Below are 17,366 nucleotides of genomic sequence, written 5' to 3' on the forward strand. Positions count from 1 at the left end.
CTTATGTCTATATGAATAGAGAAAAGATGTTCATGTGGAATTCAGTGTGGAAGAAGGCCTGAGGGAAATGTGTTCCAGCCAATAAGTAACTTCTCTTTATTATTTAAGGAGCCTACCTACCCATAGTCATATTTACCATACCAGATCTGTCTGCACTAGACTGCCCCCTTGTGCTCAATGAAGGAAATCACAATCAGCTACCACATGGGGAAAACGGAAAGTAACTACATTGTATAAACATTGCTTTAATGGTGTACAGTCATGTCGAAAGTATGAAATTATAAGTATGTTTTCATTTATTTAATTAAAATGTGTTCTCATCTTAGAGGACCTGGGGGGTGTTAAAATGTCCTTATCCATGTTACATCGAATTGTGGCCCCAGGAGTCACAGTTCTGCAGTTGCATGAAAGAGCGTCATGTTTTGATGGGAATTGTTGTGACTGATGTCGGACAAAATATTTGTCTAGGACGCAACAACCATGACGTGAAATATGTTCAGGTTATCTTCTCTTATGAGTGCAGAGCAAGTCAAGTTGTTGATTATTTGAGCTCGTTTCTAAAGTGTAGTTGCTTATTTGGGCTTAATTGTTTCTAGTGTAGTTGCTTATTTGGCCTTGTTTCTAAAGTGTAGTTGATTATTTGGGCTTGCTTCAGAATTGTTTTAATTATTTAAACCAGTGGCTCTCAAATATTATATTATATGTCATGGACCAGTTTTTTTTTTTGCAAGTTCACAACGCATCGCATCCCATCGGTTTGAAGTGCTTCTTTTGGGCTTGTTTTCATAGATTTCCTAGTTTCTTAATTGTTGCATATTTCTCTCAGAAAATCTGGCAACACTGGTGGCAAATGGAAGGTTTCATTGGGCAACACCTAAGGGGCGTGGCGTTTTTCAAACCTAGCATTAGCTCAGCAACAAGCTCCTGTCTGTCTGGAGGAGCGCCACTCCAGTAGAAGAATACTAAACTACATGTAATGTATTATAAACCGTATAGCAGTTGCACCAAACAACAGTGAAATGCGGTAACGCTACAAAATTGATGTAGGGGACATTTATGGCGCAGTAAGCACTTAGTAATGTTTTTTTTTTTTTATGACAATGTTATTAAGTCTTACATTTTACGCAAAAAAAGTAGGATACACAAAACAATCAAACAAGAAGCAGACAAACAAATGAAACAAAAACAAATAAAATACAGTACAATAAAGTAAAAGTAAGACAATCAATGCCTCCTGTCCTCCTGGGCACTAGTAATGTTAATGAAATAACAGCTTGAACCGGGCTGCAACAAGTGAGCCATTGTCAGCCGGAAGTTGATGGATTGAAACGTCATTTCAAATCACACTGTACTTTAGTTAACAACATAATAGCATTGAAACAAATGCTGTGTTATATTACACTTAAACCCCAGCATCGGTATTGTGGGGAAATGCTTTCGCTGAAAATAGCAGATCTACAAAACTCACAATGAGAAAACCGAAAAGACACGAGCCCTGAGAGACTCCGGTTACCCAAATAAATGGGGTTTAAGTAGGTTAAACAAAAATAAATTGTGGTGCTCCTTATGGCGTCATATTTATTTTGAAATCCGCGACCGGAAAGTCCTATTTTCTATTAGCGGTGTGATTGACTTGCTTGTTTGTGTTGCCATGTCGGCTTATTATAAGCGACTTTGGGCTTCTTTTTCGGTTTGCGTTTTTTTGGGCTTGTTTCTTATTTTGGACTTGCTTCCTAGATGTTTGAAAGTAAAGCCCCAAAATGTATGTATTTGTCCACGGACCCCCCCCCCCCACCATCTCATCTAAAAGTATTTTGTGACCCCTGCCCTGTACCAGATTAGTGTTCAAATGTTCAACAAAAAAAAAAGAATTGCCGATCTACAAGCTCACAACGCGTCACGACGCGTCGCATCGTGAGCTTGTAGATTGGCTATTTTCAAATATCCGACTTGTTTTCATAGACCTAGTTGCTTATTTCTCTCGCAATATTTGGCAACACTACTCGCTTTACTTGAGCTAACGATGCTGTGATCGCGCCAGCTGATCGATTAACGCGAATATCACCGGATAGCGTTAACCCCGTGGGGTCGATAAAAACATACATGAAGAATACATTATAAACTGATCGACCGGGTAGTTCGTGTCATTTAACGCGTCAGGTAATCAGCGTAGTTTAATGTTTTTATTTAAAAAGTCTGTTGATCTGCATCTACAGGCTGGAACCGCGGGGATAATCTAATACCAAGGATGGTACAGTGTCGTCACAAAGTGTACTTTAATCCATCGCACTTTAACCTCTTCCGTGGAAAACAAGATTCGTGTCGTAATTCTTGTTGAATGAAATCTAAGGTTCATACGAGAAAGTTTGAAATAGCTTTTAAGCGTGGTGGATGTGCGGTCCAGTAGTCTTGAGGCACTTCCGGCTTACTTAACGACGTCATGGACGCATCCTTTGGCGTGTGTTGTAGCCTCGTTAGCTAAAGGTTTCAGTTGTACCCTGTAGGCTGCATTCATTCTGCATTGTGTTGCAAAGATTAATGAAAACTATAATGATAATGAAATGAAAGTTATAGATTCTGACGATATGATCACAGATCAGTTGTAGTTTAGATTGCAGGGATTGCTGAGGATGAACAGGTTAAGTCTCTGTTTGACAACAGAACGCTGGAACAAATGAGAAGAGGCCTGTTGTAAATGCTGTAAGTTTAGGTTCCATTAATTAACAACAGACTGTGTGATTGGAGATTCATTATAATCGATGAACTAACGTTACTTTAAAAACATGTTATGTTACGTTTTATCTGCGTAGCTGAAACGCTACTGTTCGGGAGGCTGCTATAGCTTCACAACACTGTGCTGCTGGTTAGCCAGATGAGTTACTTCTTATGAGCTGATAGATAATAATAATAATAACGACGTTATGAACGAGATGAACAACTCAGGAGAGAAGATGGAGTTGGATCTGGACATGATCCCATCGTCACTGGGTCACAGTGATGGACATCTAAGAAGATCCAACAGTGCACCCATGATCAATGGCCTCAGGTTATTGTCCCTTTATTCACTTGTTTATAAATGCAATGAAATCACCAGTGGTGGAAAAAGCGCTCACATTTTTACTTAAGTAAAAGTATCAACACTGCAATGTAGAAATACTAAAATTTCAGTATTCAAAATGTACTTGAGTAAAAGTACAAAAGTATTGGCATCAAAATATACTTAAAGTACTAAAAGTAAAAGTACTCATTGTGCAGAATGTCCCGTTTCACAAGTTCAAAATGTATAAAAAATATCGCGAGCTTGTAGATCGGCTATTTTCATATGGCCGAAATATATATATATATAGGGCTGAACTTGAAGTGGTTGAGATGTATTGGAGTTGAAGTAAAAAGTATTGGAAATACTGAAGAAAGTAAAAATACCTTAAAATTGTACTTAAGTACAGTACTTGGGAAGTTGAGTAAATGTACTTAGTTACTTTACACCACTGTAATTAACTACATCCCTCCTAATTAATTTGACTTAAAACACTGGTTCTCAAACTTTAAAGTTTTTAATTTAAAAGGACTGCCATAACTCTCAGACTTGCAGACCTATAAGCGTCCCAATTGATTCCAAACTATCAATTATTTAGCTGGGGTCCCGCTGGAACCTCATCTAAGACCCCTGGACCCATTTTGAGACCCCGTGGCATAAGAACTGCAATGTAGTTCATAGATTGTGACTTGTAATCTGTGACTCTCATTGTAGTGACAATTCCCAAGTTTTCCAGAGAGAGGTCCTGCGCTGCAGAAGGAACAGTACTACTGTCGTCAACAGGCCCAACATGGTAATTAATTCAGTTTCATTACATTAATTGATTTACTTCTGTAACTGCACAAAGATGCTACGCACACCAGATCCTTATAGTGGTGCTGGCTCACGGCAGAAAAATCTAAAGGTAAATTGTCAAAAGACAAAAAGTGGCCGCACACACCGTTATAACCAAAGTGCAAATTTATTATAGGACGCAGAGTAAAAGTTACCAACGTTTCGGCACAATTGCCTTCTTCAGGGTATGACAATTTACCTTTACTTTTGTAACTACCATAACATAATTGTCAATGTTTGACCCATTTCCCTCTACACACTTTTCTTGCAGGTTCCCTCGTCACCCATTCGTGTCCCCAGTACAAGACTGCATCAGATCAAACAAGTAAGAAAGCAGTATTTTAAATTATACACATTGTATGCAGGTTTTGTGCTGCAAAAATAACATACAATCTATAAACTCACAATGCGTCGCGACGCAACATGTGAGCTTATAGCTCAGCTATTTCCGTGGTCAGGTTTAAGTGGTTAAACGTTTGTGTGTGTGTGCATGTAGGAGGAGGGCGTTGATGTCATGAACAGGGAGACTGCTCATGAGCGGTAAGTTTTGAACCAGTGAAGTTCGACTAATCAATGGATTTAGAAATGTATTTGTTTTGTATTTAAGATGGTTTTGTGTCTCTATCTTAGGGACGTTCAGGCAGCCATGCAGATGAGTCACTCCTGGGAGGAAAGCCTCAGTCTGGTAAATGACTATCTTGTGTCTTAGATAGGGCTGCAACTATCGTTTATTTTCTTTGGTGATAATTCTATATATTACTTTTTTTGATTAATACAATCATCTAGATTGGAAGCATATTTCTTTTTATAATTTGTTTTATTTTTTATATATCAAAACAAATCGATGTGAAAATGTATTTCTGATTTAGTCTGATTAACCACCTAAGCCCTATTTTATACAACAGTGTCGCACAAAAATACCATATCTGCAAGGCAAGCTCACAACGCGTGACGAATTGACGTATTTCCACTATTTAAAACAAATCTGAAAAAGGGGAAATTGAATGTTTTTCCCCCTGAAATCTATTATTCTTAAATTAAAATTGATTATCGATATTTTTTCATTATCGATTAAATCGGTAAGTTTGATTAACTGTTGCACCCCCCGACCCCCAATCATGGAATGTCTTGACCATACTAGCTGTTTTGGATGGCAAAAGTATGAGTACTGACGTCCTCTTGTCAAACCCACAGCACAGCCCTTGGGTCATGAAGAATCCCATAGATATAAAAAAAAAAACGTAATATAAGAACTGTAATGTGCAAGTTCTTACTCCTAGGTTATCTAATGTAAACATATAGTCTATTTTGAGCATGCAGAAGCTGTAAACTGACCTATGCCAGTGTCCTTGGCTTTATTGCATTATTGGTTCAGAAGACTTGGTCGATCAGTGTGTTAAAAACATATATATATTACAGAGTGACACCGAACCTTTTGAGAAATCAGCATCATCGTCCCCAAAGCGAATCGACTTTGTGCCTGTGTCACCAGCTCCGTCCCCAACCAGAGGAATTGGAAAGAAGGTACATCTGTCACATGACTTGTATTAACATTAAAATATTTAGAAGCCACAGCTTAATTTATACTTTGCCAAACAGTACAGATCTAAACAGGCTAACAATGTGTCACATCACAATTTGTTGTTTGCTTGGTAGATCTGTGCTTTTTGGCAAGCGACACCATTGTACTAGGGATTATAACTGAGGTGTAATTGTGTCTTTGTTGTCTTTGCTATGAGCAGCAGTGTTTCTCTCCTTCACTACAAATCCTTGTGAGCAGCAATGGACTGACGCCGAGCCCAGTACCCAGCCCAACACGACGCTTCAGGTGAATTTCTCAGTTGTTCTCTACCTCAGTGATTCTCAGCCTTTTTCATTTCAAGGGCCCCCAGTTTCATATGCATAATCCTCAGTGTTAATTTAACTCAAGAGTGTACAAATGGAACCAAATGGACCCATCAAGGTTACAGACCAATAAGGGTCCATTTGGATAGAAATATATTGCCTAACTATGACAGAGATAGGAGTGTCAAAGACGTATGGCTGATTATTGTTTTGGCATTTCTGCCTTGTTTGGGTTGGACAGTGAACAGAGAGGGGTGGGTTGACATGCAATAAACGTCCTTGAATGGGAATTGAACATGGTTCAGCTATGGGAAGAATTGTAAGCCTTATTTATGTGTACATATACATGTACCATGTATGGTACATTTGAGAACAAGCCCAACCAACAGCAGACCAAACCCAAAACCCACCGGTTGGGTACACCATCTATGTAAACAGAGTTGGTACTTCTAGAGGATATTATTGGTTATCCCTGGACATATTACTATTCACAGTTACGTATCAAATATTTTCCTCTCATAAAATGTAATAAACATCTGCTTTCAACACTGGTAATGTTTCAAACCACACTTCATTGGTAACAAAGTGTTCCATTGTTCTCTAGCCGTCGGAGCCAGAGCCCAATTAACTGCATCAGAGCCAGCATACTGGGGCCAATCAAACGCAAAGGTGGGTCACGTCAAGAAGCCTTTCATAAACCTTGAACGGAAACGAGGCTGATATGTTTATAAGAATTTGAATTCCACAAAGTGAGAGGCACAACGTGTCCGTCCACGTGAAGTGTTGAATCCTATGAAAGCATTTTGTCTGTGTGTTGTAGGGGACATGGAGACAGAGAGCCAACCAAAGAGGTTGTTCCAGGGTACGACCACCATGCTGTCCTCTGATGTTTCAGACCACAGTTCCTGGTACGACATTTCATGTAGATCACAGTCCTCGATTTGTTAAATGCAGTAATCTCACTGCTATAAAGCTGTACAGGTTAAAGTCCTAGTCGCTGGCAAGCGCCACATAAGTATTTGGCATCAAATTGTGTATGTTAATTAGCTGTAACTGTTTTCCAGTCACTCTCCAGATCTGCTGGACGGCAGCCTCAGCAGTGTGAGTTCCTCCACCGACTCCCCTGGAAAGATGGAGGGAGTTTCGCCCTCCTCCAGTAACTCCCCCTTCACTTCCATCCAGGATCTGTCCCCAAAGTGAACACAGAATCACAAGAGACACTAAAGGAGGACAGAGATTTTCTCTCTCTCTGGAGGGATGAGTTTCCTTCTCAGATCTGCCGCCTCTCAGTCACGTAGGCTTAGTGGAGTTTGCTGTTGCAGGGCTGTTTTCCTCTGGATGGAATGGAAAGCCATGGAAGATGTCTGCTGTGTAGAGAAACACTGAGCACCAGCTGCTAGTTGTGGATCTCATACGGTGCTTCTGTGATTATGTGTATTTGTCTGTCACACCAGTTCTCTCCGCTGGAGAAAGACATTGAACACTGGACAAAAAAAACAACTAACAAAACAAATGACTACAGTATTTGGATGTGTACAATGTCCTCTTAACTTCAAATGTGTTCCCATTTTGTGCAGGAACAAAACTGACGTCCACAGGCCTTTGTTTATACTCAAGAGTCTACAGGTTTTGTATGAAAGGATTTAACTTATTGGTTTTTTTTTTTTGCTTTGTTTGTAAGTATGTACATATGTACTTGTCAAAATATATAGTGAACATTTTGTGACTGGCTGTGAGATGAATGCAGGCACAGGGCTAAAACAGCAAACTATTTTCTTTTTAAAGGAGTGGATTAGAAAAATGTTGTGACTACTTCCACAGGGTTCAATTATGAGTTGAGTTCCCCCTCATCCTTTTACTGTAAAAGAAGTTGTGTTTTGAGTGGATCTCTTGCAGGCTGTCAACTGTGGTGAAACAATAAACCAGTCTTTGGTTGAGTTGCTGTGATTTTTTTTTTTTTTTACGGTCTGGGCAGTAGACTGACCCAGTAGATATGAAAGATAAGATAGATGAGATAAGATTAGTCACCACTGTGAGGGATTGAACGCTAAATTCTACTAATCCTGTTTGTGCTCAGGATGTTGTTGGAGACTTGCAAGCTGTGCTGCAGTTCATGTGCTTCTTCCACATTTCTTCCTTAAATCCCTGCTGGCACATTGTTCTGGTTTGTGAAAGGTCTTTGGTGTGGTTTCTTCTCCTTTTCTTTCTTTGTTTTCTTTTAGCTTTTGGTCAAAGTTGGATGCTGATAGTTTTCTATCTTCCATTTTAAAACCAGCATATCATTCTCTTAAATTATAGTCTGTACATGTTTAAACAAATGCCTAAAGCAAACTGGTGCCGTTACATTTGCCTGCTGTCATGGTCAACATATTTACGTTTTAGTTTTATGTAAACCTTTGACAGTTTTATTTTTCTTCAGATACCCAGATCAGTTCAAGCCTGCACTGTATTTTACAGCCTACTTTCATGTCATGTCTCGATGTTTATTTCATCCAAGTCTGTGTACAAGAGGACCCTTACATTAAAACTTAAGGAAATGATTGTAAATTAGTTTCATCGAAGTATGATCTGTAAATTAGTTTCATCGAAGTATGATCTCTGAACCTTTTTAAGAAAAACAATTTGGTTGCAGTTTATATATTGAATGTCTTTCCCTGAAGAAAACGAATAAGATCTCTCCAGATGTCAGTATTGTCTTGAGGTTGTCCAGGACTGTTGTCTAGGAGAACATGTTGTACGCTTGGAACCTTTGCCATCGTATCAAAATGTGGACAAAATAAATTATTTCTTCTAAAGAAACGATTAATACTTCTTTTAGTAACATTTTTATAAAGATGAGCATTGTTTTTGTAAAATCTCTTTAATTTGACAAAGCACACCATTTGTGTAATTGAAGTCAAATGCCACTGATTGTGTGCCCTTTTTGCTTGTATGGGTCAGGCTGTAATTCATAGAGCCTAGTTCTTACATTACATAACAATGAACAATACAAACACTTCAGCAGTCCAGTGCTTAATAACAGCCTTATTTTAAGCACATTAGGTGCTCTACATCTAACCAGTCTGAGGAGAAGACCCCATCCCATCCACTTTATACTTGGTGGGTGTATTGTGGAGGACTCAAGGAAGTGCAGTGTATCAGATGGGCACTTCTCCAGCACCGTTCACATGTTCTGAACGGGCATTGCACTAGAAATCACAATGTCAGACAGATGCATTGAGACTTTATTAGACATTTGATGGAGCATTGATATAGAACAGCAAAAACTTCCTTTGGTGACATGTAAAACTGTCATATTGCTGCTAAAAATGAACTCATTCAAATAAGTATCCACACATGCAAGTAACTGCATTTAGTAATCAGAACTTACACTTAAAAAAAGAAAAAAATGCTTTAAGTAGACAACAATATAAGGGTTGTTACAGCTGGAGACCATAACATTTTTAATGGCTTTATTTACATCATGTTTGGGCTTGTGTAACAAAAGGCTCAAGTTATTTACCATATTCTGTTACAATAATGGCAATGGAGATACAGACAGACACAGCAATATGATGCCACAACCACCTTTTTAATTCAATGCCCTCGTGTTTGTTTACAAACCCTAGCCAGGGCCCTGGGTGACGAACACACCCCAGAGAACATCTCTCCTTTGTCGTACACATTGGAGGTCTCTATTGTTTGCATCAGTTCAATATTAGGTTAATATATATATTTTAAAACAATTATACTAAAGTGTACATTTCGGGGCGGCATCCCCCTGTTGTAAACACCCACTGGATCATGTGATCGCCTTGGGTGTGTAACGTTACACGTGTTCCTCCTTACTCTCGGTCCAGAGCACTTCAAGTACGGAGGATGACCATCGTTAGAAGACCTGAAACAAGCCAGAGAAATACTTTAGCATGCAGGTTAAATGTAAGAAAGATTTTTTTTTAAGAACTTGTTATAGAAGCTTCTTTTACCACATACTGACAAGGTTTGTGAGTCTAACAGACTGTTCAGATATAAAGGTTCAAAGTTAGATGGGACGAACCTGGCGAATAGAGACATAGTAAACAGATAGTAAACATTCAACACTGCCCGATAATCATTATCCTAACAATGGCAAAGATCTGCCATTTTTTCATATGGACTGTGCTGTTGTAATTGTTAAAATAGACGGATGTTTTGATTGGCTGAAATAGACTGTGACTGCTCTATTATGTATGTTAATACAATATAACTTATTAAAGGGTCTACACCATGAAAATCACTTTTTTCTTGTTTTTTTGTATTTTTTGGGGTCCCCAGTGTCTCTTGTACCCAAAAAAATGTTTTTTTTTTAAATTCAGTCATTCCTTCTCATTTCATGGATTTCCAGAATGGGCGTGTCTGAACAGGCGATCTCAGAATGGAAATGTTTCTGATGTCACAAACATTAATGATGGCAAACCCAATGTTAACTCATTCCCTGCCTAGAACGACTAAAACGACTTTTGTCCTTTAAGCCCTGACTGCCAAGAACGACTAAAACGACTTTTAATAAAAAAAGAGAAAAAAAAATCTTTTTTTTTTCTTATTTATTTATTTATTTTTTAACCCAAAGACCAAGGAGATATGATTTTTTGAAGATCTAAACTCCCATCCACTTCATTGTTAACTTAAAACTTAAACATTTTGTATCTTGGCTCCTGAGTACTTTTTTTTTCAATGAAAAATCTCTGGCAGTTTGTCAAACGCAAAAATAAAAAAGTTCTGGCAGTGAATGAAAAGCGCCCGAATCGCTCCGAAACTTTTTCTACCCCCCCTAAGTGGGGGTCTACGAACAAATACTTCGGGCTCGGATTTTGGCTCCGCCCCCCGGAAGTGGGTGAAACAGGCACCTCAAACACTTGGTGGAATTGTTCAAAAATGTTCAAAGTGTTTTTCTTTCGATTTTGTATTTTTCTTAGATGCTTCTTTGTATGCAGAATTTTTCCATATTATTATTATTTTTTTAATAATTTTTTTTAATAATTTTTTTTATTAACAGACAGAATTGCTCAGTAGCCCCCCCCTGCCCAAGAGGACGTTTTGGTATTGCAGCTGAAAGTGCTGTATAAGCCAGAGACAATTGACTTGGGATGAGTATATCTGAGTGATGATTTGTTTGAGGGACATACACCATATGATATTAAATATCAAATATTTTTTTTAAATTCATGGTGTAGATCCTTTAAATTGTGGTGGTTGTATTTGGTCTCCCTTCTCTGAGACATTTAGATCCTTTATAGCCAATCATTATTTAGCCGTTACAATGGTACGTCCGACTACATGTATTGTGATACGGCAACGGTTCAAAAGTTGTTAAAAAGTATTTTGTATTTTTAATTGGCAGTTTGATGGTTCCGACCGACACATTAATACTGGTTGTTGCATCTGATAAATTTTTCCTGTCAGACACCGGTTCTTCTAGCAGATTGAGTTTATTACAACAGAATAGTGTCAAAAGATACGTACAGAGTACGTGGTTTTAAATGTTTGCTCAAATTCATGCACTTTGTTGGCTCTAATGGTGTGGTGCTTATTCCTGATAGGGGTGGGTTCAATTAATCGATACGGCAATAATCGTATCCCTTGCCAATAATCGTATCGATACAGAGGCTACCGTAACAATACGTCAGAAAATGCTGTGTGTGACGCAGCTTTAAAAAAACAAAAAACATATACAAGATTAAATCTTTTGCATTTATCCATCACAACATTATTTATTTGTATTTATTTCCTTTTTGAAATTGATTTGGAAACTTGACATTTTCTGACAATATATTGGTCAAAACATCAGCAATCGGTGTTCTAGGACTCACGCTAAAGTATATTTTGTAGGACATGCGGTCATTATTCAAAATCATTATATATCGTATCGTGGCCTCTGTATCGTGATACATATCGATCGTGAGGTTGTAGGCAATACCCAGCCCTAATTCCTGATTAACTTATTTGGTGTTTAATACAACAGAACAATGAGAAACAAAATTGCTTATTCCTATAAACTACTGTATTTGTCCTAGTGCTCCTATTTAACCACTTAAACCCTATATACTTGACCACCAGAGCCCTGATCCTCTACATCAAATCTGTTTGCCGCTTAATAAAAGCTCACAGTGACCTTGTAGATCAACTATTTTAGCCCAAAATGTTCTCCCCAGAATAGGGAAACTAAGGTTTAAGTGGTTAAATATGTAAGCGAGTGACGCAAAATCTGTGGCATTTGCAAGGTGAGAATTTGTGTGTTTGCGTCTTTGCATTGATTTTGCATGTAATCGTGACGCTTTTTTTTTGGCTTGTTGCTATGCATCCGCCAGGAACACACGGTTACATCTGAACTAGCCACATTCTGTGGTTCACTCACCAAGGACATAAGCAGCTACAAGTTTCTTGTTAACACTTATATGGAGGTAGACAGGCACAGTCGATTCTTTCTCCCCCAGGGTCGGCAGCATAAGAGCGGCAACACACACTAGACCTAGCAGCACTGTCAACAGGCTGGGACCTCCGGACACAGGACGGCTCTCTGACACTGTCTCACACACACACACACACACACACACACACACAAAATAAAAAACCCAGAAAATGTAGTAAAAACATTTAAAACATTTGAAAAGGTGTGCAATAAGCAGCCATACATACTGTATGCAGAGTTAACCCATTCAATCCGGGAACGCATCTGTGTTATTTAAGATTTCTTTGGCTATTCAAAAAAACAAACAAACTCACCTGGCGTGACAGGGCTTTTTCAGTTGCAGCCCCTTCCCTTTGGAACTCACTCCCACCTCACATCAAAGCCGTCCCCACTCTTGCCGTGTTCAAAGCCTCCCTCAAAACCCACCTTTTCAGACTTGCTTTCCCTGCCTAACCCAAACCAAATCTCCCTTTCTTCCTCTTAGTCTAAGCTTATTGTTTTTAGCCGTTTTTTTTTGTTGCTCCTAATAAAATAGTTTTTAAGCCGTTTTGTAAAGCGACTTTGGGTACTAAGAAAAGCGCTATATAAGTCTGATGTATTATTATTATTATTATTCAAAAATAGAAGATATACAAGCTCATATGAGCTTGTAGATCTGCTATTTTTGAAAAATCTTGAAAGTTTTAGCAAATCTTTGAATATAATATTTTTAAAGCGAACATTTGTAACTCAAATATTTGCTTCTGGGGGTCCCTGGAACAAAACATTTTGAGATGGGGGTCCGCGGCCAAATACATATCTAAAAATGTTTTCTAAATCCTAACAGTAGCCTATGTTACTATATCAGTGGTGCTCCAACTTTTCCATGTCAAGGACCCCCAAAATTATATGTTTGCTCATAGCACGGCACTTGGTGCCGTGCTATGAACTTGTAGATCTGCTATTTTTAATAGCTAGAGATCTTAAAATGACACAGATGATGCATTCCTGGTCTTAATGGATTAATTAGACATTACATATACAGAGTTAATCAGGGAACACAGTTGAATCTGAACTCTCACTCCAACACAGAAGGGCTACATACTTGTATTATTGATTTGTACTTTGGTGCCATCTAGTGACAAGGATGACAAATGACCTCAGACTGTATACGTTTGTACCTGTCTGAAACGCGGTCTGTTCAAAGAACACGCTGTCTGCCAGCTGCTCTTTCATCCTGCGTTCCTCCTCTTGAGGCCGGGTGCCTGCCAGCTCCTGTGTGGCAGAGGGACGCAAAGTAGCTGTCACCTCTTTACGACCCAGAGCCTTCCGCTGACTCTGCTCGGACACCTGTAGCCGGAACTTGTCATAGACGCCGTAGTGACAGGCCCGCACATCTCGATGTCTGATTACTCTGAATGAAATACACACACACACACACTGATTTAGACGTGTGCGGTCTGCATGTCAATATAACACTACACTTATTGTATAACTCTATAACAACGACATAGAAGTCTACTCACATGTCGACGCAGCACTGTGGTTTCGTCTGCATGTCAATATAACACTACACTTATTGTATAACTCTATAACAACGACATAGAAGTCTACTCACATGTCGACGCAGCACTGTGGTTTCACGGCTCCAGTTGCGTCCACCACAGTGTACTTGTTTGGCGCTGTGCACAGCACTGACCAGAGACAAACAAGATGATCGGTTTGACAACTTATAAACAAATAGATTTGTTTGACTAACATAACAGGTAAGTAAATAGCCTTGCTAGTTACAATAAAACAGTACATGCACGCAGGTTTATGGTTGGGCCCTAAAATGACACCTCTGACCAAGGGAATCATCTCTGGAGAACAGGCGCTCTTGTTTCCGCCTGCCTGGTGGCGCGAAGTTATATCCGCTCTAGACCGGATCAGAAAACTGAAAAACGAGTTGATCCCAGTCTAATATAGACCATTGGTTCTCAAAGTGGGGTCCAGGGACCCCCAGGGGTCCTTGGGGGGGTACCAGTGAGTCCCCAACAAAATGTGTTAATATAGCGTTACAATCATTTTAACCACTTTAACCATAACCATATTTTATACTTTGGCTATTCAAAAATAGCAGATATACAAGCTCATGGCGCTGCATAGAGTGCCGCACTATGAGCTTGTAGATCAGCTATTTTTGAAAAATCCCTGGCACAAAATATTTTTTGAGATGTGGGGTCCGGAGCCAAATACATATCACTGAATGATCATTCACGAGGGGAGTGCATATGATCCAAATACAAGCTTACATTCTATATAAACTGTTAATTTTACAATTAATAAAGTCATTAGTTAAATGTAAAGTGCTAGGCAAAGGTTACTTGCTCAACCAGTGTAGAATAATTCAAGCTTAGTATAAGTATACATCTGTTCATGTCCGTAACGTAAGACATTCCACCAAAGGAACACGGACATGCAGGACAATTGTGCATTAATTTCCCATGTGTATCTATCCACTGACCTTTGAACTTGAGGGCGAACTCATAGGGGTTGTAGAGCGTGAGCACCTGCTTGTGAGAGGACTGCTCGTCGGCGTAGAACACCAGCTCCGTGGGGAACACGAACACCGGAAGGCTTCCTTCCACTAGCTCCGGCTGGCGGCTCTGCTGCTGCATTGGGCCCTCAGCTGAGCTCGGTTCCCGCTTCCACCGTCTGACTGCTGGCTGCCCCCCCAACTTCCCCCCCGCTCCGTCTCTCTCTCTCTCCACAAGCCGCCGATGTGTAAAACTCCTTCCCCCTCAGGTGGGAAAGACACTTCCTGTCGTCGTCAACTCTTCAAGACCATGATATATAATGTCTGGCGCTCTAATACAACAAAAACAAAAAGCAGACTCACTCTCAGTTTCCCCCCTCAGTCTGAACTTCAGACTCACCTTCATTTTACGCTCTCAAGAGTTAAATTATTGTTATAACATCTGCATTACTTAATTAAAGAATTGTCATTTTGATCAACGTTTGCCTGTTATCTCTCCTATGGTACCAACATCAATGCATCATGGAATTGAGGACAAAATCATATCCAACGACAACAAAATATTCCAAGTATTGGGTCTGAGAGTCTAGATCTCATCAAATGGTGGTCCATGGCTCAAATGCAGAATAAATAATGGACCTTGATATGAAAAGGGTTGAAAACCACTGACCTAACACCTTCTTGTCACCTTTTTTAGATAGTTGCTAGTTTCTTTAATGCAGTAATATTTTTTTCTTGACCACAAATACCACATGTTTTATTGCAATTGCTGTATTTGATGGATTGCACTGCTTAGTACCAACTTTTGATATTGAATGCTTTAGTGGAAAATAATAAATAAACAAATACCACATGTTTTTAGACAGCATGTTTTTTTAGACAGATGCTAGGTGGTATCCTACTTTACTTGAGGCACACAGCACTACGTTGTAGTCTTTGAACTCTACTTAATTGTTGTTTGTTGACAAGGGTTCATGCTTTCTCCGCTTACTCTGATCTCGCACTTGTAAGTCGCTCTGGATAAGAGTGTCTGCTCAATGCCTTAAAGTGTAAATTGTAAAACAACACAAAAAAAATACAAGCTGGTTTAACATAGAGCCTGCTCTGGCTTCTCTCCCAGAAACCTCATGGGGGGTAGATAAACTGCCAGAGGTCCTATATCCTCAGATCTCCATGGCGAGAGTCACAGAGTCGGAGTTGCAAAGAGAACAAACAAGTAGAACCAAGTCACAGAGTTGAAAACAACAGACAAAGGAGGTGAAGTGAATTCCACATGGCTGCTGTCACGTGGGTGTGTTTACTTGAACTTGAAGAACCATTACTGGGGATGTCGCAACACTTTACTGTGTTATTACCATTCATAATGATAATACTAGAAATAAACTCAACCAATTGCACGGTTTTAGTAGACATCAAGTTAAAATAGTAAATTAAGATTTCAGTTCAGCATAGATTACATCTGAAAGCGTTAATATAATCAATAATGTTTGCTATAATTGCTAGTTGTAAGGCTAACTTAGTTAACTATTAAACTATAGCTAATACCAAATGAATTAATGGTATGGTATTGAGTTACAATGCTAAATAAGTTATTAAGAGTAGCCTGGCCAGTGACAGACAGGTAACGTTATATGCTTACGTGACAATGTTGCTAACACTACACCGAAACTGGTGAGCTATCGAATACTGTTGCTCCAGGGGCCTTTGAGGTAACGACAGGTCACACTTGTTAGGTCAGATTTTAAAAAAGGGAGAAAATACCTATTTTATCATCTTTTGAAATGTTGCATTAATCTTTTGCAATGCGCATAAATATAACCCTCTGCCATTTTACCCGCCATCAATTACAACAGGGGTCTTCGTTATTCAGGCCAAGGACCCCCTAGAGCTGTGAGAGAGATGAAGCAGGGACAACCATTACATATTGTATAAAATTGTGTTTCAGATTCTTCCTTTATTTTTTATTGGTCTGCTCTTTTTTTCCCTCCACACCTCTTTGCCAAAAATGGCCGATCTAAAAGCTCACTATTTTTTGCTAAAGTTCTCCTCAGAAAGGGATGCTAGGGTTCAAGTGGTTAATGTTTTAAAAAAAAGGAATCCTATCACAAAGACTTGGCGGCCCCCCTGTAGTAACTCTGCGGACCCCCTGTATTACAACATCATGTTGACAGGACGACATGTGACAACAGCGATGTCTGGCGGGCACACATTTATGCAAGTCACCAGTTCTGGTGTAACATCGGTTAACGTTAGCTGACTGGTAAACATCAGTTGTCAACCACAATAAACACTGTCATTTATCCACAATACGATGCGGCAGTTTTATAAAGACACAACGAAGTGCGTTTTACCTGTTTTGTGGTCAGCAAACGAGGTTAATAATAAATAAATGCTGGTTATTATGGTCGGTCCTCCCTGTTTTGTTTCTCTGAGGCTTTTTTCTTTGTTGTCAATAATATACTGCAGACCGCGCGGTGCATGCTGGGATTACACTGGAGGGCGAAGCATTCTGGATCCCATAGCCTGGAGAGACCGTGGCGCTGGTATTGGCTAGTCACTTACTCAAGTACTTTTACTTTGCTGGAGTATTTCCAATGTTCAGTACTTTTACTTCTACTAACTCCACTACATCTCAGAGGCAAATATTGTACTTTTACTTCACTATAATTATGTAAACTTGAGTTACTAGTTACTTTGTAGATTTAGATCATTATTACAAAACATTA

General features: G+C 39.2%; 2 protein-coding genes across 3 annotated transcripts; one reads left to right on the forward strand and one right to left on the reverse strand.

The window, feature by feature from the left end:
• The first annotated feature begins 2,017 nt into the window (after positions 1-2,017).
• On the forward strand, positions 2,018-7,653 carry pabir2 (PABIR family member 2). Its single transcript, XM_080416135.1, has 10 exons — positions 2,018-3,046; positions 3,752-3,830; positions 4,143-4,196; positions 4,368-4,411; positions 4,502-4,556; positions 5,291-5,395; positions 5,614-5,699; positions 6,321-6,385; positions 6,537-6,624; positions 6,781-7,653. Exons 1-10 carry the CDS (start codon positions 2,922-2,924, stop codon positions 6,914-6,916), a joined length of 837 nt encoding a protein of 278 aa, XP_080272261.1. The 5' UTR covers positions 2,018-2,921; the 3' UTR covers positions 6,917-7,653.
• A 1,271-nt stretch (positions 7,654-8,924) lies between these two features.
• mospd1 (motile sperm domain containing 1) lies at positions 8,925-17,116 on the reverse strand. Of its 2 annotated transcripts, none has more exons than XM_080415850.1 (6): positions 16,992-17,116; positions 14,629-14,972; positions 13,741-13,816; positions 13,304-13,536; positions 12,090-12,251; positions 8,925-9,593 (listed from the first exon to the last, which is right to left on the reverse strand). In XM_080415850.1, the coding sequence occupies exons 2-6, from the start codon at positions 14,780-14,782 to the stop codon at positions 9,562-9,564; spliced, it is 657 nt and encodes a 218-aa protein (XP_080271976.1). In that variant the 5' UTR covers positions 14,783-14,972; positions 16,992-17,116; the 3' UTR covers positions 8,925-9,561. The 2 variants fall into 2 exon arrangements, with proteins under 2 accessions (XP_080271976.1, XP_080271975.1); XM_080415849.1 differs by having other exon boundaries at positions 12,090-12,257.
• Positions 17,117-17,366: the final 250 nt, after the last annotated feature.

Source organism: Gymnoscopelus braueri, assembly GCF_963280865.1.
Source record: "Gymnoscopelus braueri genome assembly, chromosome: 20".
NCBI classification, from domain to species: domain Eukaryota; kingdom Metazoa; phylum Chordata; class Actinopteri; order Myctophiformes; family Myctophidae; genus Gymnoscopelus; species Gymnoscopelus braueri.

Coding starts and splice junctions, on each gene's coding strand:
- pabir2 (XM_080416135.1), top strand. CDS start 2,922: ATGAACGAGATGAACAACTCAGGAGAGAAGATGGAGTTGGATCTGGAC. Junction 3,831..4,142: donor TCGTCAACAGGCCCAACATG/GTAATTAATTCA, acceptor CTTTTCTTGCAG/GTTCCCTCGTCACCCATTCG. Junction 6,386..6,536: donor GGGGCCAATCAAACGCAAAG/GTGGGTCACGTC, acceptor TGTGTGTTGTAG/GGGACATGGAGACAGAGAGC.
- mospd1 (XM_080415849.1), bottom strand. CDS start 14,782: ATGCAGCAGCAGAGCCGCCAGCCGGAGCTAGTGGAAGGAAGCCTTCCG. Junction 12,258..13,303: donor ACAGACCGCGTTTCAGACAG/GTACAAACGTAT, acceptor TGTGTGAGACAG/TGTCAGAGAGCCGTCCTGTG. Junction 9,594..12,089: donor TGTAGCTGCTTATGTCCTTG/GTGAGTGAACCA, acceptor GGCTTGTTTCAG/GTCTTCTAACGATGGTCATC.